The 25,088-nt window shown below is 38.3% G+C and overlaps 1 protein-coding gene across 3 annotated transcripts in view; it reads right to left on the bottom strand.

Moving 5' to 3' along the window:
* Positions 1-25,088, bottom strand: part of GRB14 (growth factor receptor bound protein 14) — a 115,787-nt gene that overhangs the window by 43,741 nt on the left and 46,958 nt on the right. The window contains exon 1 of one of the 3 annotated variants that reach the window (XM_007074649.3): positions 17,845-18,044. The exons of the other annotated variants lie outside the window; for them this stretch is intronic. Within the exon in view, the coding sequence (XP_007074711.1) occupies positions 17,845-17,907 (63 nt within the window). The 5' untranslated portion in view covers positions 17,908-18,044. Of the gene's footprint in view, positions 1-17,844; positions 18,045-25,088 lie in introns of those variants that run through there. 3 annotated transcript variants of the gene reach the window in all.

Genomic DNA, 25,088 nt, shown 5'->3' on the forward strand with positions numbered 1-25,088 from the left:
ACACCTATGATAATAGTATAGTAAGATCAACATATACACACACAAGTGGGAAATGGTATAAAAATTCACTATAAGAAATACACTTGTTACAAAAATAGACATTTCAACATTTTTAGTAATTCAAACAAATGCAAATAAAAATGATTTATCAATTTTGTCCTACCAATTTTTTTTAATGTTTATTTATTTTGAGAGAGAGCACATGCGCACAAGCAGGGGAGGGGCAGAGAGAGGAAAGAGAGAATCCCAAGCAGGATCTGCCCTGTCAACGCAGAGCCCGATGCAGGTTTGGTCTCACGAACTCTGAGATTATGACCTGAGCCAAAATCAAGAGTTTCATGCATAACCGACTGAGCACTCAGGTGCCCTTGTCCTACCATTTTTTTTTTTAAATTACACTTAATAACAGTGTGATGAAATACTTGCTCTCTTACAGTGATAGGAGTGATATAATTGGTAAAACTATTTTGTACACCTATTGGAAAATATTCAAAAGCATTAAAAGGTCCATTCCGTTGACTCAGTAATTTCCCTTACGTAAACCATCTCAGTAAATCTGTCCTAAATGTGGAAAATGGCTTTAAGCATAGACATACCCAGCAAAGCGTTACATATAATTCTATTAATCTAAATATTCAACTATAAAAGAACGGTAAATGACAGTACTTTCATAGAATGGAATATTATATAATGTCTCAGCATGTTATTCAAGGAAATGATATAGGAACTTTAAAAAATTCTTAGGTAAACGAAAATCATGACACCGAAGTATACTTTATGCATAGTACAGTGCAAATTTCCTTGGTAGACTGGCTACCAGGTACCTACCTGTCTTCTCTAACAATATTCTGGTTGCCTTTTAGAGCACACTCCCTCCCTCACCATCAGTCCTTGTGACCCCTGCAGCTCTCTCTCCAGCTCAGCCATGGAGACCTAGAGCTTCAGGGACAGGCTTACCAGAGCCGGCTGTTAAACACTCAGGAGCTGCAAGTCAGGCATCCAGCTTGAAATCAGCCGTGGTAGGAGCATGTATACAAAAACATGTCTTTTTATGGCCAGTTTACCATACTAGTTCATACCACTGCCTCAGATCCAGATAGATAGTAACCAGACTGATCCACCAGCACCCAGAATCCCTCTGGCAACAGTTATTACTTCAGAGAAGGGCATATGACCTCATCAGAGCCAGTCAGAGCCAATCTGGATATCTGTTCACATAACCGTAGAGTGGACCCTCTTTTCTATTGGGCAGACGTAGGATGAAGCTGTTATTGTTCACAAAGAGAAAGAGTGGGGGAAAATGAGGCCCACGTGGAGTAAGCCATGCTAAGAGATGAAAATAATCTTGAGAACATCTCAGAGCCCCTGGAACAAGTGAATTTGATTTCTTTGTGTTTTTATATGTGCCGTGTCTACTGGTAACACCTACCTACATTTCTCCCTTGCTCTAGCCATGGACCCCCTCCAGGTCAATCTCCATACTGCTGGCAGAAGAAACTTGCTTATTGCCAATCCAATCAGGTCGTTCTGCTACTAAGATTCTTCAGTGGCTCCTTGTCCCAACTCAAGCAGCTCATCATATTTACTAAGACCCCTTACAAGGTGCACATCCTTTGCTAAGTGTTTTAATATAAGGCTGTCTGTCACAGACAGAGACTGTTGTTCATTTCAGAGACCTTAAAGTCTAGTAGGGAAAGCAGTATTAAAAAAATAATAATTACCAACTTTTACCAGCATAAAAGTATGGCATATTACTAATCATAAAATGGAGCTTAGGTTAGGGTGAGAGACCTGGAAGGTATCTGTGAAAAAGTGATAATGTAAGGCAAGACTTGAAGAGTGGGCTAGAGCCAGGCAAAGAGAAGGTGAGAGCATTTCAGCTAAGGGAACAGAAGTCCCTTGGGTAAGAAGGAATTTGGCAAGTTCTAAAGACTGAGAGGAGTCAGGGATGGCAGGAGCAGCAAAGAGGAAGGAAACTGAGGTGGTAGGCAGGATGGTGGTAATAGGGATGTATGGTCCTAAGTTCAGAATTGACTTAAGAACCATCGAGCTTTTAAGTCATAAACAAACCCATGGACACGGATACGCCTGGTGAGGGAGAAAAGGAAAAACAAAAGAAAAAGAGAATCTAGGACTGAACCCTGAGAAGTACCAATACTAATGGTGACTTAGAGGCAAGAAAGTCTGAAAGATAACATGAGGTAGAAAGGGATCCAGGAAAGTGGGAACACATGGAATAAAGCCCAAACTCTAGGATGCACGCAACATGTACATTCTCCAGGAAACCAGCCTATATTACAGGTCATTCTACGATCCTAGCCAAATAGGTCAGGTACTTGTAAGCTGTTCTTTTTTAGTTGCATGTGAGGTACCCTCTAACTGGGATCAACACTCCAACCACCAACAACGTACCTTATTTGGCAAATTCCTACTTACTGTTTGGCCCCAGTTTCCATGGCACTTCCTCCAGAAGGTCTTCCCTGACTGCCCAAGCCTTTGTAATTTATATTACTCTTTTACATACTCTTATTTTATAATTTTCTATTTGCAGGCCCTTCTCCTCAATTGTACTAATAAATTTCTTCAAGGAAAATCTCTGTTTATTTACCATTTGACATCATATTTCAGGTACCTGGCCCAAGGCAGCGTATGTATGGCTTAATAAAGATCTTCGGAACAAATGAACTTTGTACCCCTGTAGAGCCAAAGTTTTTTGACATAGTAAGTACTCAATACCTATTTATAAACTTTAATTTAAAAATATTTTGTCACAAAGTGTATGATTATTAAATCGTAATGCTCAGTAAATTCAAATTCTCCTCAATGATCCACAGATATACATGTTTTCTTACAAACAGTCCTAGGTAAGAATTGACTCAATATCGCTGTTTGTGGGCAGTTCTGAGTTTTGCAGTCATTGAGGTTGCTACATAAGGTCATATGAGAAAGGTCGTGAAAATACATCGCCAAGATCAGATGCAACTGTTTGACCTTTCACATCAATTCACTCGCTTTCTGGTTAACACATGTGGTTCACAAAGATCCCAAGATCTGCCTGTAATCTCCGTGTTTCCCCTGACTGCAAGCAAGGAGGCTAGTGTTCTTAAGGGCGTGTCCTGAGGACCTGTATCTGTGACAGACAACCGGTGGGATTCTAAGGGATGCTGTCCACTGCACCTCCACGTGCTCTGGCTGACGCTGACTGGGTCAGGCCCTGCTGCATGCTCCTGACAAAGATGACCACTCTTGAGAGGAAAAGAGGATCCAACCCTGTGACTGCTCCTTCATGTGCCACGATGATGAGCCACTGTCTCAGCTCCCTCAGAGGCCAGCTGGCAAATCTCACGTCAGGAGATGGGGGGCAAATGGGAATGACATGGAGGTTGCTGGGAAGGCTTCCCGACTACCCATGTTTTCTTACAGAAAACTCCCATCACCTGGGCTAACAGAAGTATGCCTCTTACTTTCATGCTCTATTTTTTTATCTACTATATTTTTATATTAAAGGAAATAAATTAAAAAAAAAAAACAACAACTGGAGACATTCTGAAGCCTAAGCCAAATTCAAGTAGTGGGCAAGAACTGAACAAGAGGCAAAGGAAAAGGCATCTAACCAATTAGGAAATGCCATTATTTTCTTCAGACTATATTACTGCAAATTTGAAAGAAACAGGTTGCCAAGAATCAAGACACATAAATTTAGAAGGGCTAGGCCAACTCAAATTTTTAGAATAGGTGCATGTACTCATTTTAAAATAAATAACACCCACTGGAAAAAAAGCTTGGTACTTTTGTTTGAGTTCCATTTTAAATTTGTATTTTTTAACTCCTATTTAATTGACATGTATCCAAAGTACACATTTACCTAAGAATGATAAAATTATATTTTAATTGATATTCCACAGGAATAAATTCCTGTCATCTCTCAAATCTACTCAATAATTGTGAAAAATTCTTTATACCACAAAGGGGTGTCTTGGTTAAAAGTCTCACTTTATTAGTATTTATTTCTCCTTAAAATATACGAAAAAGGAAATGCTTATCTAATAAGCCTTAACTCTCTACTAGAGTTGAATATGCCTCTTGCCAAAAGTATTACTACACAAAACTGTCCTATGTAAGAAAAAAAGTCAAATCATCTGAAATCCTACATGACTAGTATGGATTAAAACTAAGTTAAAAACTTTTGTGATTAGGTAAAAACAAGTAGCAGGGCTGTTCTTCAGAATTATTAGAGCAACATAATGGCATCCTGTTTCCTCTACACACTGAGTGGTAACAAAGAAATTTTAAAATCATATAATTACGCTACTTAATAAAGGGATATTATAATTTCAAGTTCCGTGATCTAAATTCCCAGCTTGCTTTATAAAGTGAAAAACGGGGAGAAAAATATTATTCATACTAATTGATCATTTGAAATTATATAGCAGCAGGAAGAAATCCTGCCTGACACTAAAAAAGTATAAGAACTTTCTTTGTTGCATCAATGACCAGAAAGATACTTGACTAGCAAGAGAGACATGCACTGATAAGGCCTGTCTATAACATCCCAGCAGCATAAACAGAGCGAGTGCCCAAGGACAGCCAACAGGGTACACACAGGCTGTGTTTAGGAAGCCTTGCCCGGTCACTGTAATCCTGACAGTCAGAGCAACCTTGGCCTTTGGAGTGGTTTACAGTTTGAAAAACTTCTCTGGGAGCATATGGCAACTAGTGAAATAGTACCACACAGGAAAAGTAGCCCCCGCAGGGGATATGCTGAAATGTGGCTGAAGCAGATCTCTGTTTTGGCTGACATCCATCTTATCAAGACAGTTCATACACTTTATACTTCAACTCCCCTGACTGCCCTCCATAAAAGTAAGTGGAAGCAAAAGATTAAAAAATTAACATAACCCATTTTCAAAGCGGTAGACACAACAACATTCAAATATACAGGGATGGCAAGAAATGGTTAACTTTTTAGAAGAAAGTTTGAGGCCCCTAAAGCCTCAAGACTAAAAGATATAAAATATTTAAAAATCAAACAACGGCCATTTCTGAAAAAATAAAGGGATCAAATCTGAAAGTCAATCCGATATGTATCACCTTGCCTCCAAAGCACACATGGTAATCATCTGCTACAATCACTGGAAATTCTGATTCTCAGAGCAGATTATTCATAAAGCCTTAGGAAAGCACTAGGCAAGGCCCCAAGAGGCAGCCGTTCTGCTCCTCCCTGCAGACCCCAGGAATGTGACGGTATGGTATAGATAGTCCTTTCTCAGCCTGGATTCATCCTGGAATATTTGAGACAAACTCAGGACTGCCATCTGGTCATGTGGCAATGTTACAGAGCAGAAGGGAGCACCGGTGAGGAATTAATACAGGGTAGCTTTCCCCCATGTATCCTTGGTTTTTTTTCAGAGGAGGGGGATGGAAGGTGGGATAATCACTCAGCAGGTAAAAAATAAGCATGGATTATGCATAAATACATGACCAAGAATCCACAGAATGAAGTGAGAAAAAATTTTTAAATAAAGAAAGAAAATAAGAAGAAAGAGCAAAAGAGGAAGAAAAAAAAAAGATCATTGGGGCATGGTTGTCTCTTGTGCCAAAGTTTTTATTTTGGGAAAATTTAAATTTAACTTTTAAATTAACTACATTTAAATACTACACTTAATATTTAATTAGACACTGACTCTTATTAATTACTATTTAATTTACAATAACTTAAACATCACATTTAAATACTAAGACCTTACCATGAAGAAAGTATATAACTTCTAAAAAGAAACATTAATTTATCCACTGTATCCATTAATTATCTATTTTGTTTACATATGGTTAATAGAAAGTAAGAAACAAGGCCCTTAGAGGTGTGACCTCAACTAGGTCCCAAGGAAAGTTTATTTTCCACAGCTCTTTAAAAGTTTATCATCCAAGTGCAATAAGATTATAAAGCTATCTTTTAATGTTTCCATTTTTTACTCTATTATTTTTAACAGATAGGCAATGCACCTAAATCATGAGAAATATTTTTATATCAAGGTCAGAGTGGCCCTGGATTTTTACATTCTTCTACATAAGGAATGCAGTGTCCTAAGATAAGAGAAGACAGTCTCAGATATTTTGAATTAAGTAACTCACTGTGTTCCCTTGAAGGAAATGGAAAATAATATATTCAGTATTACTTATTCCAAATCTCTAACAAAATGGCATACTTTAAAAAACAAAAACTATTCAAAAGGCCCTAACAGCTCAAGGAAAGCTACTGCTTCTTTATGGCCACTCTGTTTTGTTTTTCTAATTGTCAAATATTTATTAAGAGCAAAAGAGTACATGGCTTAGAGAAGTCAGGTAGTAGGATGTCTTCCATTCTCTCCATTAAAAAAAGATATTCAATAACACATTTTACTTGAGCATGAGCAGCACATGTTCAACTACTTATATTAACTCAAAATACGTATTGTCACCAATATCAGAATTACAGAAACTGACTGGCACAAACTTGTCTATTCCATACCCTTGTGGCTCCTTTCAGATCTACCCCCTATAACCCTTTCCTTCTTCTCTAACTCCAAACATATTATTTTGTTTTTCTCAGTTTCTTGAAATAGCCGTGCTCCTTCCTGACACGGGGCCTTTGCATATGCTACTAGAGCTGCTTTGTACACTATCTCCCCACCTTCTACTTTCCATCCCTCACATGAGCCATTATTTCTGTGGGGAAGTTTCAATGACCCTCTCAGTTTAGGTCCAGGCCCTTCATGCCATGTATGCATGTGCACAACCACGTGATTACTATCCATCAACCTCCACTGCTCAGAATGCTGCATGACAGCAGGGATGATGTCACTGTTTTCTTCCCCTTGTGTCTCTAGCAATTAGTACAGTACCTGGCACACAGCTGATAATCAAAACTATTCTTATAGTGAAAAATGAAGCCATCATGCATAGCCCTGCAGGAGACAACATTAGGCATTCCAAAACAGTAGCTTTGAAACCTCATAGGGTTTGAAAACCTCCAGGGGAGAAAAAATACCCGGAGACCAAAGAGAAAACACAAGCAAAGCTTTCATGAAATCTGTGAACTGAATAAAGGTGGAGAAGGTGACTTCTCTGGCCCATTTCAATTCTGGTATTCTATGAGAATTCAAAAAAAAAAAAAAAAAAGGTCAGAGGACCTCTGGGCAGGACAAATATTAAATATTAGGAGTAAAGACACCAAGGACTGAAGAAGCAAAAAACACGCATGCAACAAGAGACAGACCGCTTTGCCAAGAGCAGAGGCACGAAGTTATGAGGAGCGGGTGAGGAAGCTCAAGTGTCAGGAGGCATGTTCGAGAAGGCTCTTCACCCAGCACTGCGGACCACAGGTTTCCATCGGTGCAAACCAGCAGGGAGCCCACCACGGAAGGGAGCAGTTTTCAGATCCACAAATGACAGAATGCCTTTTCCCAATGGTTGGAAATACAGAATTAAGTTTTAAATGAAAGTTCACAAGAACATGTGTATAAATTAGTAAGAGAATAATGGCAAACAACCACACGGTCACCTAACCATTTAGGAACCAGTTCAGCGACGAGTAACAGAACATCTACCCTACGAGGGTTTATTAACCAAACTGAGGCAGACGGTTCCGAGTTCCGTGAGGCAGATCCACCAAGTCACCAGTGACTGAGCCAGGCTCCTTCCCTGAGTCCACAGTCCTCTAGATCACAAGCTGGATCACCCCCACACCATCTCTGTAAAAACTCTGAACTTGTCTACATTTGTATGCGATTTCATCTCAGTGGGGAAATCACAGGGCCTGATTGGATAAACACAGAAACGAATTCAGAGTTAAAGGACCTGTGTTGCTGGGGTGCCTGTGTGGCTCAGTCGGTTAAGTGTGCCAACTCTTGATTTTGGCTCAGGTCACGATCTCACGGTTCCTGAGATCAAGATCTGAGTCAGGCTGTGCACTGACAGCATGGAGCCTGCTTGGGATTCTCTCTCTCCTCCTCTGTCTGCCCCTCACCTGCTTGTGCACACACACTCTCTCATTCTCAAAATAAATAAACTTTTTAAAAAAATGGCCTGTGTTACTGGAGATACATGTAGAACTTCCAGAAGTTCTGGATATAAATTCAAAATATACGGATGGAGATGTATGATGTATGAATTGGTTTCCCATCCAGCATCAAGCCAAAGGGGCCCGGCGTGGAAATGCCCCAAAGTTGACATTGCAGGGGACTGAGCACTGCCACACCTGACAGATTAGAACAGTAACACTGTCACATCATGGCCTGGCCAGTCTCCCATCCAGGAGAAGAGACCCAGTGTGCAGGCCAAGGGGCACGCAGAAAGTCTCCCTGATACCCCTCTACCCTCTCTGAGACTCCAACTCTGTTCTTGACCCTTTCTGCCCTTCTTCTCAGGCCAAGAGCCCTACAGGCTGCTCCTTCTCTTCTCCCTCATGGGTAGCCAGAAAGACTCAAGAGGGGGTTCAGTTTTGCGATTAAAAAACTGGAAGCCCTTTCAGTGTGCTCTGTTATGTGGCAGGGGGAAAAGGCAAAAGAGACAGCTCCAATTTCATTATAAAAGAAGGCAAACACTAAAAATAAAGTCTAAAGATGTCCCAAACCACGCACACACACACATCTACATATGCATATATGCGTGTTATTTTAGGACCTAAATCCAATATGAATAAAGAGGGTCAAATCCCAAATCCCACACTAATGTTTCCAGTGACTTCATCAAAAGAGTGTTCTCTGAAGCCTCAGTGTTTTTAAAACTCATGTAATTCCTGTGAAGATGCCAGTGCTGACTAATTCGTCTTTGAAGTAAAAGAAAAACCTTCACAAGTGCTAATGGTTATTCATATTTAAAGCAGAAAACCACTGGTCATGCTTATGTTGGACACAATGTTATTCCAGTATCTCGTTTCAGGGTTTAAGCAATCATTTATTCCCAGAATACCCAGAAGACATGTCTAGGCAAAAAAGTGAAAAAACAGTTTCACACAGTGAGAAGGACAAGTTGGGAAGGGGTGGAAAAAGTGTTAAGAAAAGAGAGGGGGAAACATGAAGAGTAGAAAGAGAACGTTTATTAGTGCCCAGAACACTGGGCTTTTTATTGCAATTCTTGGGTTGTCTGGCATCAGTTGAAGCACTTTCAGGAACTGCCTTATTTTACTAATTTTTAAAAGCACATCTCCTCACATTTAACTTGTCTGAAACTTGGATGTAACTTACCATCAGTGGTCTGTCATAGTTTAATTGGAAACATAGAACATAATGATGCTTCTTGTAACTTAAGGTGCCGTAGGATCAATGAAATGTGCTATGCTGTCTTTCTGGGACATTTGGGAGATATTATTGTATAAACTTATAATAGCACACAAAATATCACTTTCTAGACTTAACACTCCCATGCTGTGTCAGCACTAGGAGCAAATGATTTATAACCATTTTTGTAATTTTACCTTTTTTTCACTTTGCTAAATATTTATTTTATATCAGTAAAAACATGTATAAAGCACATTTGTGTACAAGAAATACACTCAGTGCTGCTTGAATCATAAAATATGAAAGGTCAAGAGGACTCTTGGACAACATCCACTGACATCCTCTCATTTTACAAACAAGGAAGCCGAGACTGAAGAAGGTCTGACTTGCTTGGGATGCTAGCTGTTCCCCGGCACAGCCAGCCAGAGTCCCTTCTCTGGGCTCCGACCTGCCTCGGTTCTTGCCGCTCTGCTCCTCCAACTTCCATGTGGCTGTAAGCCGCTGCTTCTACACGCCATCTCAGATAAAGTGTTAGATAACTAAAAACCACAATATAAAAATGCACGTATGTGCCAAAGCACCTGCTTTTGGAATATCAAGAGAGGTTGCTCCTTGTTTCACTTTTCTCCATATTAACTTGCCGGAAATCTGCATGTCCTGAAACAGCCAGCAGAGGGAGTCTTTACTTCTCAGCGTGTACAAATAGAGAAAATAACGATGTTTTGAAAATTACAACTTTAACATTCTTAACCCTGTGCAGGTACTATCATAATTACAAGCTTTTAAAATGTTTAAAGCTATTTTTAAATATTCTTAACAATTGGAATTTTTCAGATCAATCGTGTACATCCTAACTTCAATAAGGATTTTTTGGAATATATGTATACACACACACACACACACACACACACACACACACACACACACACTGTGTATCAAGTCACCTCAGCAAGAATCCTTCCTGGAACTCAAGCTGGAGTTAGTCTGGTACTTAGAATGGTAATTTCAAAACATTTCTTTGAATATTGATAGAACTACCCAAACTAATTTATCTTCTGAAACTATAAAATCCCTGAAATTTTCGCTAATATAACTGAATGTATACGTCTAACCGTACATGGCCGACTAGGAAGCGTTTATAATCACTTTCTAACGATGGTGTTTTTGCCAAAGATGATTTTTGAATTCCTCTTCTTTAGGAACAGTCTGAAGAGCAACTGTTTTTGATATCTTACAGGGGTAGAAAATCTTGACCCTACCCTCTCAGAGGGTTTAATATCTGAAACTACCAAAAGCCTTGCTTCTTTCTTCTGCCAAAGAGATTCTTATTTTCTAGACTTGGCTTCCGGTGCTGGGGAATAGTCAGGAGAGCCAGCCCTGAGACTGCCCCCAGGCAAGGGTCTGAGACTATTAATGAGCCTATTTTTAATCTGCCTTCCTTGCCAAATGTGGACCAGGCACTGTGGTTCACAGAACAATGTGGGTCATGGCCCTCATTCATATGGAGGTTCAGTCCAGGTGTTCATGGTGATGGTGGACTTTGCAGTCCGCTCTGTGATCAGATCCTCAACCACCAGGTTACGAGTTAGATTCCTCATACTAAAAATTGGCAAACTGCTGGCAAACTGATAGGGCTCAATTAATATAAGTGATTTTTATTGTAAATTTTTGAAAGCAAATAAGGCATTCAGTAAGTCTCAGAGGCTTCTCCAGTACTATTGAGCGCTGAGAAACTCTGACATAGGGTTTAGTCGCCACACCTTTAGGGCAAGATTGAGTACACAACCAGATAAAATGACAAGAGGAAGAAGAGAGATAGGCAGAAAGGTGAGACTGGTCCAACCAAAGGACTGCAAGAGAGGGCAGAGAGCTCTTAGCGGCAGATGGAAATGGCCCCGCAGCAAGTGAGCCCACGTGGCTGGGAGAGGTGGCCTCCTGCATGCACGGAGCTGGCCCGGAACTCAGTCCTGCCTGGTCACGGACCAGACGTGTGCTGTGGGCAGCACTTAACTCCTCCAAGCCTCACACTCCTCGTCCCAAACTGGAATTGTCCACCAATCCTGTAGGGTTCTTATGAGGACTAAAGAGAATGTGTAATCAGTGTTGGACACGTTAGAGCTGTTTTCATTTTATGAGTGTGTGTCGAGGGCAGTGAGTACACAGAGTTGCCCACAGCAGCAAGCTGGAGCTGGATAAAGGTAATGACGATGCAGGGTGGACTCTGAGTGGCTTTTCACAAGGTATGAAACCAGGGGAAAAGGAAGTGAATGCAACAGGGTCGCGAATGTAGAGAAGGAAATGCCAATAACAGGTGAGTATTCAAACAGTCCAATTCTATTTTTTCAAACATTGTGTTTATTCAACTAACAGTAATTATATACCAATGTTGTACCTGCCCCATGTTGGGCACTTGAGTCCAGTGATGATCAAAAGTGACACTGCCTCTGCCATCATGTAGCTAACATTCCAGCAACATCACTTTTATCTACTGAGACAAATGTCTCTATATTAGGCACAATTTTACCGCTTTCAAATACATAACCCAGAAGTTCCTGCCTAATATTCCCCAGGACAGTGAAAAGAGAAATAATCGAACCTATCTAATTATATTTAAATCTATGGTCCCAGCTTAAAAGTAAAAATTGTCAGCATATAATAGTTGGATTATTATTTTTTAATTCAGTTACAGCCCACCAAAAGTTACAGTAAAAGAGCTGAGGGAACCAGCATGTGAAACACACATTGCCTTCCTCTCCCTGGCTGTAATATATCAAGGACAACTACTTTTTGTTTGATTCATTTACTACAAGGATAACTACCTTAATAGGACAGGGCACAAAACAATTTATGCTCATTGTAATAGCGAGATTTTAAACTGTTTATGAAACTAGTAAAACATGCCATTTCACAGATGGGGGTGGGGAAGAAACTCACATTTTTTCGAGCTTCTACTACATGTCAAGTATTTCTAAATATTTATCCAACTGCTCTGTGAGGAAACATCCTCATCCCCAGGACAGAGAAAATGATCCTCAGAAAAGTTTCAAGGAAGGCACCCAAAGTCGCACCACTGGTCAGTGACAGAGCTGAGCTTGAACTCAGAGCTGCCTGGCTCTAAAACACACCAACATTCTCTACTGTAGCTCACTTCCTAAAAACTCACTTCTCAGGAAAGGAAACATTTTGTGAAAACACAAAATCCATTTGTCTCTGTGGTACCCTTCCTAGGTGGATATGCAACAAAGGTACCCTGTATACAACAAAAAGGGCAGAAGAAAGGGTGAGGTTTAGCAAGAATGAGAACTCCATGTAGACAGAAATAATACTGTACTGGTTACCACTTCACAACCTTACCTTCCAACCAAGGAAGCCAGCCGTCTGTGGGTCTCCATTACCCTCCCCTGCTCAGGAAATCTACTCTCTCCCCCACTTACTATACCTTCTACTACCCCCATACAAGTAACAGAATACATTTGTTCAAAAAGCATAACCATAGAGACAGGCGCCTGGCTGGCTCAGTCAGTGGAGCATGAGACTCTTGATCTCCAGGTTGTAAGTTTGAGCCCCATGTAGGGTGTAGGGATTATTAAAAATAAAATCTTTAAAACAAACAAACAAAAAAGCAAAGCCATATTTTGTATCTGAAAACACAATAAGAAAAATCCAAGGGAGAAATATTTATTGAATGTCTAATATGTTGGAGGCACTTGTGGTGGGGATGGCTAGCTGCCCACCAAGAATCACTGTTCCCCTCTCCCTTCCTGAAGAGTCCTGATTCTAACAAGAACAGTGTGTGGAGCTCAAGGCCTCCACTTCTTGGCTCCCCCTGTATCCAGGACTGACCACATGACATAATCTTGGCCAGTAAGATGAAGCAGAAGCTCCTGGTTACCTCAGGGTGGCAGTTAACATCTGACAGAGGAGGCCAGCACGCCCTTGGTGCTTCCCATTCTGTATGCCAGGAATGTGAGCAGGATGACTGGAGATTTGCATTCCTCTTTCCATAAAAGGAAAAGAGACCCACACTAAGGAAGATACAACAGAAAGCAAGAAGAAGTTTGGTTGCCTGAGGACATTGTGGGGCTGCTACATTAGTTTTAGACTGAGTCTTCTGGTAAAGTGAAAGAAAAATAAATCTCCTCCCCGTTTAATGCACTGTCATTTCAGTTTTCTGGGTATGTGAAATAGAAATTCAGCTCGTAACTGACAAAGCACTTTATTTAAGGAGTCTCTTAAATTTTTAAAATCTAGTGGTAAGACAAAAAAAAGAAACCAACAACAACAAATTTTGAAAACCAGATAGTACAAGACCTATACATTAACACACACACACACACACACACACATACACACACACACGGTAACACAGAGAACACTAAAAGTCCACTCTGAATAGCCAGAAAGCAGAAAATACATAACTGTGGATGGCTAATGAGACTTCAGTATCATAAAAGATGATACTAAAATTGATGTCACATGGCAGAACATACTGGATTGGAAAGTAAGCAACAAAGGCATGTCCACTGATCCTGAATCAAGACACCACCAAGATAGATGTGCTGAGAAAGTCTTAAAAGCTTGAGCTGGGACACAGACAACAAACAGCCTTTGGGAAAGCAAACAGAATCCTGGAGTTGTCTATAGGCCACGGAGCACAAAACTGGGGGCAGAAGTACAGAAGGACAAACATCAATCACTGTTTGGAGCACAAGGAAGAAAGCCATGTACTGAGTGGAGGCTTCACAGGAAGCTGGGGAAGAAGCCACGGGGCACACAAGCCCTGAAGCTCAGTGAATGCTACACACATTTGGACTGATTCTGTATATATTTAAAAGTTTCTGGGCAAAATAGTGATATGATAATCTGTATTCTTTCACTTTTTACAAAACTATTTTTAGAAAGTCATAGCAATGATTCTAACTGTATGAGGAAGGAAATGAATATAACATAAACTATTCTCTTGTATAGACAGAGAATTGAATCTTTGGATAAATGGCGCTGCTCCATATTATACTCATGAATTTCAGATTTTCAAAAGGATTTGAATCTTAAGGAAAATATATTCAAGAAATTATCCCTTCTTTCTCTGAGACTTCAGAAGATGCTTTAGGATCTTGTGTGCTTACGAACATCTCATAATTGTGGTATGGATAAATAATGGAGAAATGCTTGTAAACATAATTCACAAAACTCTATAAATCTGATAGAGGCTTAGAATATGCCTACCCATAAAATCAGAAAATGGACATCTGGCCTTCTGATCTTGAAGGCTCTCTATAAAAAGAATAGGAATTTTATATTACACTTAATATATATTTTACAATGCTTGAGTCTTTTGTTAATTCTCTAGGACCTTAAAATAGTTTCTTGATGTACTGTACCAATCTAGAGCTCTGGGTATAAATGCTCATTCTCTCTCTCTCTCTCTCTCTCTCTCTCTCTCAGACACACACACACACACACACACACACACACACACACACACTCTTTGCTGCTGACAATTGCTTTCTGAATAAAATGTTTTCTACACTAGAACATATGGGAGTTGGTGGAGGTGCAGAGGGAGATGAAAGGATTTGCCTAAGCTAATTCCAGACTAGAAGTTGAATGGCAATTATACACCCCATAAGGCAATTTCATTAACATATTAATTTCAGGAGGTAACACATATCTAGGAGAAACACACTGAAGTCACAAGACCTAGATTCTATTTCTAGCTTTGCCATTGACCTTCTGAGTGACCTTGCATAAGTCACTCAACACCCAAGAGACTCAGACTTCTCTCATCAGAAAAAAAAAAAAAAAAGATATAACCTAGTAGTTCCCTGAGAAAAATGCTATGAGGTAAAATATTCATTCAGAGCATTTGGTGAGGATGTAACCATTTCTGAGAGATATGATGAACCCTTCTTCACTAGAACCTTGGTGAACCAGAATCAAGGAAATAAGACCCTAATAGAATTAGAGGACACAAAAAATATCTTTCCTAAAAATTCACTTGATAGAGAATCTACCAAAAATCCCTGTCCCTCAGAGATCAAAGTGTATTTGATCTTCTACAAAAAAAAAAAAAAAAAAAAAAAGACCCATACTGTGTTACGGACCATGTCTAAAGTTCAAGTTCCCAGCCACTCTCAGGAGAATCTTAAGGCCATTTAGATCACATACACAGACTGATAACAAAATTATTCCCTAGTGCTATCAAGCATTTTCAGAAATGCCCTCAGCCTTTCAAATGATTAGGATTCCAACTGGCAAATTATTTTTCAAGAGCCACTCATTCAGGATGAGCAAACTTTATGGCAAACTTACGCAAAAGGCACTTGCTGCCTTGTTAGGAAAACAAGAAGCTGCCCCCAAAACACTCTGAGAAATGCTGGTACCAATTTGTAAGATCACCTTAAATTATGGTGCATATAGAAAATGACAAGTTAATTACAAGTATGGAATAATTTTCAATCTTGGGGAAAAAAAAGTCATGGTGTAACCAGAGCAGATGGATGTTTTCTAGTTATAAAAATGCCCAATTCCTAAAGTAAGAGATGTTAAGATTTTCGGGATAGTCTTCTAGATAAGGGGCCTTCTAGGGGTTAAAATGCCAGGACGAAGAAATACCATAAGTACCTTCAGCGAATGGTGATGTCCTAAATTACGTGGAAATTTAATATGTGTACTCGCTGGAAAGGAATAACATGGACTTGGGCACAATTACTTATGTAATTATTATAATAAAAACCTGACAAGCAGCTTATTATAAGAGACCAAGAGAAATCACAATGATGTGACCATCGGCAGCTCAGACTTAACACCAATTATAATCACAGCTTTCCAGAATATTCTTGTTCTGCTATTTACCAGTCAGTACTGGGTTTTCTAGCCGAGTTTTATTCATACGAAGTGCCCTGGATTAAGTGCTCAAAGTCCTTGAAAATGACAGCATCTTTTTCTAATGTTTTAATACTCTAAAAAAAAATAAATGGTTTAAATATTTTAACTATGAAAATACAAAATATATTATTTGATTCGCAGAATTACAGACACAGGTAAGACTGCAGAAAGCTTTTAATGAAAATCCCTCAACTATTATGTTACAGGTGAAGAAGTAATGACCACGAGTTTAAGTGACTTGCCCAAGGTCACGCAGCTAGTAAACAGCTCAGGTAGTATGCTTCCTACCACACCAGCATGTCATCCAAAAGAACATGATGGAAGCTTCTTGGTTATTCTAAATTGCAATATTAATTGGATCAAGAACTCAGACATAAGAACACATATTTGATACATATTAGTATACTTTTCACATTCCAGTGAGTCAGGGAATCTATATATACAGTCACTATTAATGCTAAGTCTAAATCAAAATAAAGATTCAAGCTCAAAGCATTTTCAATTAAATTTGCTTAAGATGAGAGAAAAAGACATGAAGAAAGATAAAGAACAAATGTTGGCAAAATTACCATATACAATTCCAATGCCAAATAAAATGTCCCTAGTGAATAAATGGTTGACTGTGTAAGAAAATAAACTGAAAACCTAAAAATTAAAAACAATAAAAAAGATACTTTTCTTTTTAAAAAAAAACACCTTAATTGTTATATTTGTCATATTTAAACAAATTAAACCATGACCTTTGACTTACGGAATACACTAATAGCTAACTAACAGTTAACTATTAAAAGTCAGGTACGGAAATAAACATTAGTTTCTAGCGTCACCAAAACCATTCAGAAAGCATATCGCCAGAAATGTGGGTTGGTGCTTTTGTTTTCTATACTGGAGATTTGATTCTTTAAGGATTTAAATGCATTGTTCTTATTTGGTGTATTTACCAGAAAAGTTTAGTATTATAAATACTACATCTCATGTTATACTTATCATTACCTTATAAAATACGATGCTGCAAGTAAGACATGGAAATAAACTTTACAAAAAACCAATAGATACAATATTTTCATACACAGGATTGATTGCATTAATAATTAACAGAAACCTCTTTCACAAGGGAATATAATGGAAAGTTTTTCTTAAGCAAATAGGCAGCAACTCAATAGAAATTGGTAGAAACCAGAGGCTAATAAACTGGTGCCATATGGTTAAACAGTAAAACAATTATATAGTCCATTCAACAATGAAGATGGATGTATTATGAATTATAGGGAAACAAAGAAACTGCTTCTCAGTACACAAATATAAAACATAATAGCTAGCAGATTTTCTACTGAACTAAAGGCAAAGAGGCCTGAAGTTACAGAAGGAAAAAAAAAAAAAAAAAGCAAAAGCTTCAAATACTCTCTAAATCACAATGCCCTGAAATCGAGACCAAACTGCTTTTCCATGGAGTTTTTTTTTGGTTTTTTTTTTTTTTTTTTTTTTTTTTTTTTTTTTACCACAGAGACATTCTAGCACAGCATTTTCCCCCTTTTGTCTAATTTCAATAATACACCCTTTAATTACCTCTAGCCTCAATGAATGACAATCTCTCTCAGGATATGTAACTAAAGTTTCCAACATATTAATAAACACACGGTAGCAGAAAGAAAGAAAAACAGCAAAACGAAAAAAAAAAAAGGCAAAAGAAGTCACATACCCTTTTCTGTAGGACTATTGGCGTTATTGCAGGCAGAGTGACTCTTCTCGCACTCAGACTCATGCCTGCTCTTCGTAGAATGATCCCCTCTTGTAGATCATGGACGAAATGAAAGAAATCTTTTACAGTTACTACTTGGGAATCTCAGGGCTCAGTGCAAAGAAACTAGGAAAGTAATAAATGTCACTCTGCTTATGTGATTCCAATCTACCCAAAGCCAATTAAGGATGGCCGTGGGACAGGACAAGGCAGCAACCAATCAAAGCCAGGAAAACTCCGCCTTTGTCCTTGGAAACACATTCTGATACTTTTGTTTATGATATTTAAAGAACCAGATTAACAGGCATCTAGTTCACTTAACTTTTTTTTCCAAAACAGTGCAATTTAATGCCATCTTTGTTGACTAAGCAGTTATGTCTTTAGTTTACTAAAACATTTCAACATATGGCAGATAAGAAACTGTTTACATTGGTCTATTTAAAGAACTTAAATATGCAGATGAACTTAATTTACTTGTGTAACTCATAAATTTGATAAATGGGTCGATTGCTACATATTATATAAGGCACAAAAAATCCTGAGGTTAGAATTGGTCCCAAAGTATTAATTTACGTGTTATATAAAAGGTTATTAATATTCATTGATGCATTTTTTCTGTAACAGCTAAAATTTTTGTATTATGGGCTTTTCAACTATCCTTGAGGTTACACACTTAAGTATTTCTGTTAAATATTACCTTAACAATCAACCTAAAAATAATGTTAAATTTAAAAAGGGCATTAAACCACAATATATGAATTGCAAATGCTTATCAGTTTTTAAAAAGCACAGACCTGTGTAACCTAGCATATTTCATTCAATTAAAAGTATTTAAACAATAATCATTGCTCAATGCAAATTCAAAATTTTAACAGGCATTTTGCCTTTTTTCTTAAAATAATTGAAAAGTAGAATATCTGGGGGGATTGGAGGAGCGTCAAAGTAAAATCATTGGTGGCTAACAAGAACGTTTTCAATGAAGTCTAAATGAAGATTAAAAGAAACACTCAAAATGATAAAAAGTATCACAGTATTGAAACTAATCAGAGCTACTGTAATTATAAGATCCCTGCTGTACTGAGGACTTAACAAGCATCTACTCTGTGTTCTTCAACTGTGACACATGGAATAACCCACTGTATTCAGTACAAGGGAAACTCCTTGTAATTGCTAGATTACAAGGTGGCTGTTGTATAGTAACAAGGCAAAATGGAAGATTCTAGGCATCTCAGACACAAACTTTCCATTTCATTATCTGGACTGCTACTAAGCAGGGTTCACTTTACTGCTTTATTTTGGGTGTGTTTTATATGCACAGTGATCTCCTGTTCCTGAAAAGAAAAAGAGACACTACAAACTCTAGGGTTCCCTACTTTGAATTTCAAAACCTACATAGATCCCTCACAATGGTAGCTAGGGAGGGAAATCCACTTAATATAAAAAGTCACAGGTGGATCTAATTTGGGGCATTCATTTGATCCTTATCCAATTAGGTTTATTGTGGCCTTTTAAAATAAAAAATATCATTAAAAATCTAGTAATACTAGGATGGGAGTTACCATTTGTAAAGTGAAAGATTCTGGTTTAACCTTGAGTCACTTTTTTGGCAGGCCAGCAATAACAGAGCCCACAGTAACTATGTAATGTCAAGATTATTATCTATAGTATTTGGCTTTTTCTTTCTCCTTTTCTCAATTTAGTCTTTGAATATTACAAAGATGTGTTATCTCTCGTCTCAAAAAAGGAGTTCCACCATCATCAAAGCAGTTCATGTCCCTAAATAATGAGGCAAAGTACCCACTATATGTTAGGCAGCGTGTTAGGTGGTAGGAACATATTGTTGAATAAGACATGGTCACTATCTCAAAGTGCAATAGAGATCATACATTTTTAAGTTAAAAAAAAATCATACCCAGTACTGGGTTAGGTGAGCCTAATGGTGATTAGACGTCAAGTATCAAGGATGCACCAAGGTAGAAGAAACTATATACAGAAATGACATTTTCTTTGAAAAGTGATTAGGAGAAAAGAATACGTAGAACTTGATAGCTGATAGGGATACAAAGTGAGGTTCTCAAAGCAGAGTCTGCATTTTGAGGTCTAGGTGAGTGGGAAGTCAAAGATGCTGTTTCACTTGACACTATAGAGCTTTTTAAACACTAAAAAAATCCTTCAAGTCAAAATGATGCCCAGGATCTATATTTATTGCAGTGCAATATACCTGCCCTATAAGGGCTTAAAAAAACACTTGACAGACAACTCGTGTGATAGGTCATCTCTTTGGAATACTCGAAAATTGAAGTTTAAAAAATTCCAGTGAAAACCATGAAGAGCAAAGTGTGGCATTTTGTGACTCTATGTTGCCAAAAAGGTCACTGTCTTTGAAAAATGAAACTTACGTACACTTTTTCCTCGTCAATAGGCAAAAAGACTAATGAGATGACATTCACACTTAAGACAGGCAGAGTCTCCTTTTTCAGTGATCCTTTCCAAGTGTTCATATTGACTGTGTTTTATCTTACTTCTTACTTATTATAGACACTGATTCAAAATTTAACTTTAGCCTATGCCTTTTTTACCATTATTATAAATGACTTTCACACTCACTAACCTTGTCACCTGACCCTTAGTTTTTTTCAGCTTCTGCAAAATGAGGATAAAAACCCATGGCCAACAATTTTAGAACTGCTGTGAGGGTCAAGGAAACCAAGCTTGTGTGGGCCTGGAAGAGACCGAGGCAGCTGCTGAAAATGCTTTGCTGTCACAGAGAAAGGGGCCTAAGATGCCCCTTTTCCTTATACTGTGGCTCAGGTCCTTATTTCCAAAACTGAAATTTGATAAAACAGGATTTTGAGCTTAATACAGCAGGATCCACAGTGAAATATATAGGACAGCACTGCACATTACTTTGGTTCTTGCTCAGTATTTTGATAGCAATAGAGTACATTTTGCCCCTCAAAAGATGCATATCAAGGTTTCAATGTGGATTAAGAATATCAAAAAATAACTATTATTATGATTATTAATACAATATATGTGAGCACCTAATATGAACCAGGCACTGAGCTAGTTTTCATTGAATCCTTATAACAACTCTATGAGGTAGGCACTAGCTAGTCAATAGATGAGGAAACAAAGGCCAGAAGAACAGATAGCTAAGAAATGGTTTCAGATATAAGTACATATTGCAAAAGAACCCGCCCAGGTTCACAAGGTGCGTAAGTCAATGAGCCACGGTGAAACCCAGATCTGGCCTTCCCCAGGACACCCCACTATTCCACGCTACAATATTCTTTCCCACATTGTACTATATAATTTGATATAATATTAGCATGAAATATCACCATACAGTCCTTGTTTCTGATGTACCTAAGCATGTGTTATCTTTACTAAGTCAATAAATATGTGTGAAGGGCCTTACTAGGTGTAAAATACTATGCTATTTGCTGTGGGGAATTCAAAGTTGATAGCTCCTGATTCCTGCTTACCAAAGGAGCTGACCCATGACAACATGTAAACCATCAGTCAGAGTAGTGTACAAGGTAGGATCAGAGCAGAAGAGGATTCTATACAGGTACCAGCCCACCTCTAGGTTCCCAGCCTTTCCAACTTCTCCCACTCAACATAAACAAAGCTTCCCGTAGCTCCCAAAAGCTCATTCCGTATGTCTACCTCTTTGTTCCTAACGTTTGCTCACTAAACCCCACCAATCTTTCAAGGCCCATGACGAGACATACCTCTTCAGAAAGTGTCACTGATCCTGTTCTTTCGAACATCTCTCTCTCTTTTTTTTTCCCCCACAAGTTTACCTTAGAATTGACCGGTGGAGAAGAAGGGAGACACAATACATGCACATAAGTTACCTATTAAGGATTAGGAACTTTACATATGTTATTTTATTTTATTGTGACAACCCGGTAAAGCAAGTATTATTTAATCCTGTTTTACAGATTCCAACCATATCCATCTTTTCCATCCTCTCTCTTTACCTTTTGTCATACACTAATTGAGTCAAGCTGCTATTTCTTATGTGTGTGCACTTTCTATCATTTAGAATGTGGGCTCCTGGGAGGTAAGAACAGGTCTAATTTACCATCATGTTGACTTACCCAGTGGCTTTATGCCAAAAAAATCAAATGCTATAAGCCAGAAGAATGGATCTTGATTAGTAAGTGCTACAAATACTTCTTTGGCCAAGAAATCAACCAATCACCTGCTTTACACAAAACATAACTTGCTCTGCCCCTTCGTCTTCCCCCTCTACGTTGTGCTATCATGCCTCCCATTCTGGGGCAGCTCATTGCCTCTCCAGGTTCATCATCTCCCACAAAATCTCAGATCAATACTCACCCCTCCAAGAAGTCATTCCCCCATCTAAATTATACTACTCCTTATTTTGTACATTTAAAAAAACTTTTTTTAGTCTTTATTTCTGAAAGAGAGAGAGAGACGTTTATTCATTTTTGACACAGAGAGGGACAGAGACAGAGCATGAGTGGGGGAGGGGCAAAGAGAGAGAGAGAGAGAGACACACAGAATCCGAAGCAAGCTCCAGGCTCTGAGCTGTCAGCACAGAGCCCAATGCCGGGGCTCAAACTCACGAACCACAAGATCATGACCTGAGCCGAAGTGGGATGCTTAACCAACTGAGCTACCCAGGCACCCCTGCACATTTTTAAAAATTAAACTTTTCTATTGCTCATGTCTTACTCTGCACAGACTAATCCATTGTTTTAATAGCTAATAAATCCTTCCATAGGCCGTGGTTTTCTGCCTAATGAAAATACAGTCCTTAAGGGTGGGGCCCAATCTCTTATTTCTTCTGCTGCTCCCAGAATACCTAGCAGAGTGCGTTCTGTACACAGTAGGCATTATGTTCAGTCACAATCAATGTGGAAAGACTAGTCGCTCCGGTTACATAGTGGACAAGCCTCCTTTCTCGTCTTAACAATTGCTAGCCTTATGATTTATTCTGAACAAAAGCACACAGTCTTCTTCACAGGAACATTTGGATATTCTTTTGCTACCTGACATAGTTCTACTAGTGGTCAGTAACGTAAACACTACATTTAACTGCTGTCCTAAGAACACCAATTTCAGATAAATCTTAAAATGTTTTATGATAGCAATTAATGGTCTAGATATTTAGACATAAACTCAGTACCTCAAGTTCTACCAGCTTATCTTACTCTACTAAAGGGCTTTGCTTCCCTGTGTATGTGACATGGCATCGGGCTTCTCACTTGATGAGGCTGATCTGATCTACCTCTATCCTATTTCTCCCTCTCCTCTGACAGCTATTTCCTTCTATCAGGAATGGCTAGGATTTCTCACTGATTTAAAATCTGATAGAAATTTTCTTCTTTAAAAGAAATTACTGAATGAGTTATAAGCCCTAGTGATTATAAATATTACCAAACCAAGTTTCATTCAAAGCATTTTAAAAGTGCCTATGTATTCTAAAACTGACATAGTTTCTAGGAGCACTATGCCCGCCTACTAAGGGACTACGGTCTACAGGAGGGCAGATGGACTCTTAAAAATAATTTCAATAAAGTGTTAAGTTCTGTAAATGACTATAAATAAAGTGGTGGAACTACAAAAGTAAAAGAGCTTAACTTCACCATGAGACAGCAGACATGTTAACACTGAGTGAGAAAAAGATTCCAGAATGAAGGTAATTCCAGGTAAACAAAACATACACAAAGATGAATCTGGAGAAACATGGAGGGAAGAGCCAGACAAGAATGGTCATTCTATGTCACGTGGAAGAATCTGACTCTCATCTGCAAAGGTAGCAATATTTGTTAAGATGTGAATTTACCTCAGAGTAGAAGATGAAGTGTGCTATTTCTGAGAATCCTAACTAGAAGTTAGGAAAACAGTGAGACGGACCTAAGTGAGTTCAAGAGAGAAATGGAAATTACCAAATTAGAAAGGAGTCAAGATTTCAAAGATGACAAGGAGGTAAAAACAGCAGGATCAAGTGGTCAAATACATACAAAAGTCATTAATTTTTTCTTATATATGAGCTTACAATATAAGTTTTAATTAACAAAAGTATAGGCTATAAAAAAGATAAACATCCTGCCTATGCCCTTTGTATTTCATATATTTTAAGGTTTTCTGAAGAAAAATAGTCTTTGAAATTTTGGAGAGATAAGATCAAGAAAGAGCTGAAACAGAAAACCAGCACCTACCTCTCTTCATGCTCCCAAAACCTTAAATTGACAAGAAGAAGGAAGAGGAGCAAGAAAAAAAGAAGTATTTCCTTGGTAAGAAAAAAGAAATCCTATTTTTTTAAACGATTCTGGGATATAAGAAAGGTACTTCAATCGGCGTGCATTAAAAGAATTTCTAGAAGCAGGGTGCCTGGGTGGCTCAGTCGGGTAAGCATCCGACTTCAGCTCAGGTCATGATCTTGCAGTTTGTGAGTTCGAGCCCCGCATTGGGCTCTGTGCTGACAGCTCAGAGCCTGGAGCCTGCTTCAGATTCTGTGTCTCCCTCTCTGTCTCTCTCTCTCTCTCTCTCTCTCAAAAATAAATATAATTTAAAAAAAATTAAAAGAAAAAGAATTTCTAGAAGCTAGGAGGTCACTGGGATGAGAGTGATAAGAACACATGCAATTACAGCAGGAATTTATGTATCAGAGAAATGATGGTGAAGAAATTAAGTTTAGAGTGTATATATATATATTTTTTTAAATAGAAGTTTATTATAAATACTACGTAAATACTGAAGAGTAAAGGAATGAAGAATCTGAGGCAACCAAAACTTCCCCAAAAAGAAAAAAAAAAGGAAACATCTAAATGAGTAATTCCACATTAATAAACAGACAACCAAGGATTACTAAACATTTGAAGAAAATAGACAACAGGGAAAAAGATAAAAATATGAACAAAAAAATAAACCCCTTCCCAAAATATCAGCAATAATTGAGAAGAAAATTAGAATTTTAAGTCTAATCGGACTCCTTAGATCAGGTAAAGATTCAAGGTGCTACAGCACTGGTAAAATAGAATGCTGTGTTAACAGGAGAGATCAAAGAACCACAGACCATTCCTAGATATTATAAATAGCATGGAAATACAGTAACATATTAATATAGTAAAACTAAAAACTATTAAGTGGTATGGAAGATAAAGTTGAGAGAGAGTCTCCTATAATGTAAAGTAAAGGTCAAAGAAAAGAAGAAAAAGGAAAAA

The sequence above is a fragment of the Panthera tigris genome, chromosome C1 (genome assembly GCF_018350195.1).
Source record: "Panthera tigris isolate Pti1 chromosome C1, P.tigris_Pti1_mat1.1, whole genome shotgun sequence".
NCBI lineage: Eukaryota > Metazoa > Chordata > Mammalia > Carnivora > Felidae > Panthera > Panthera tigris.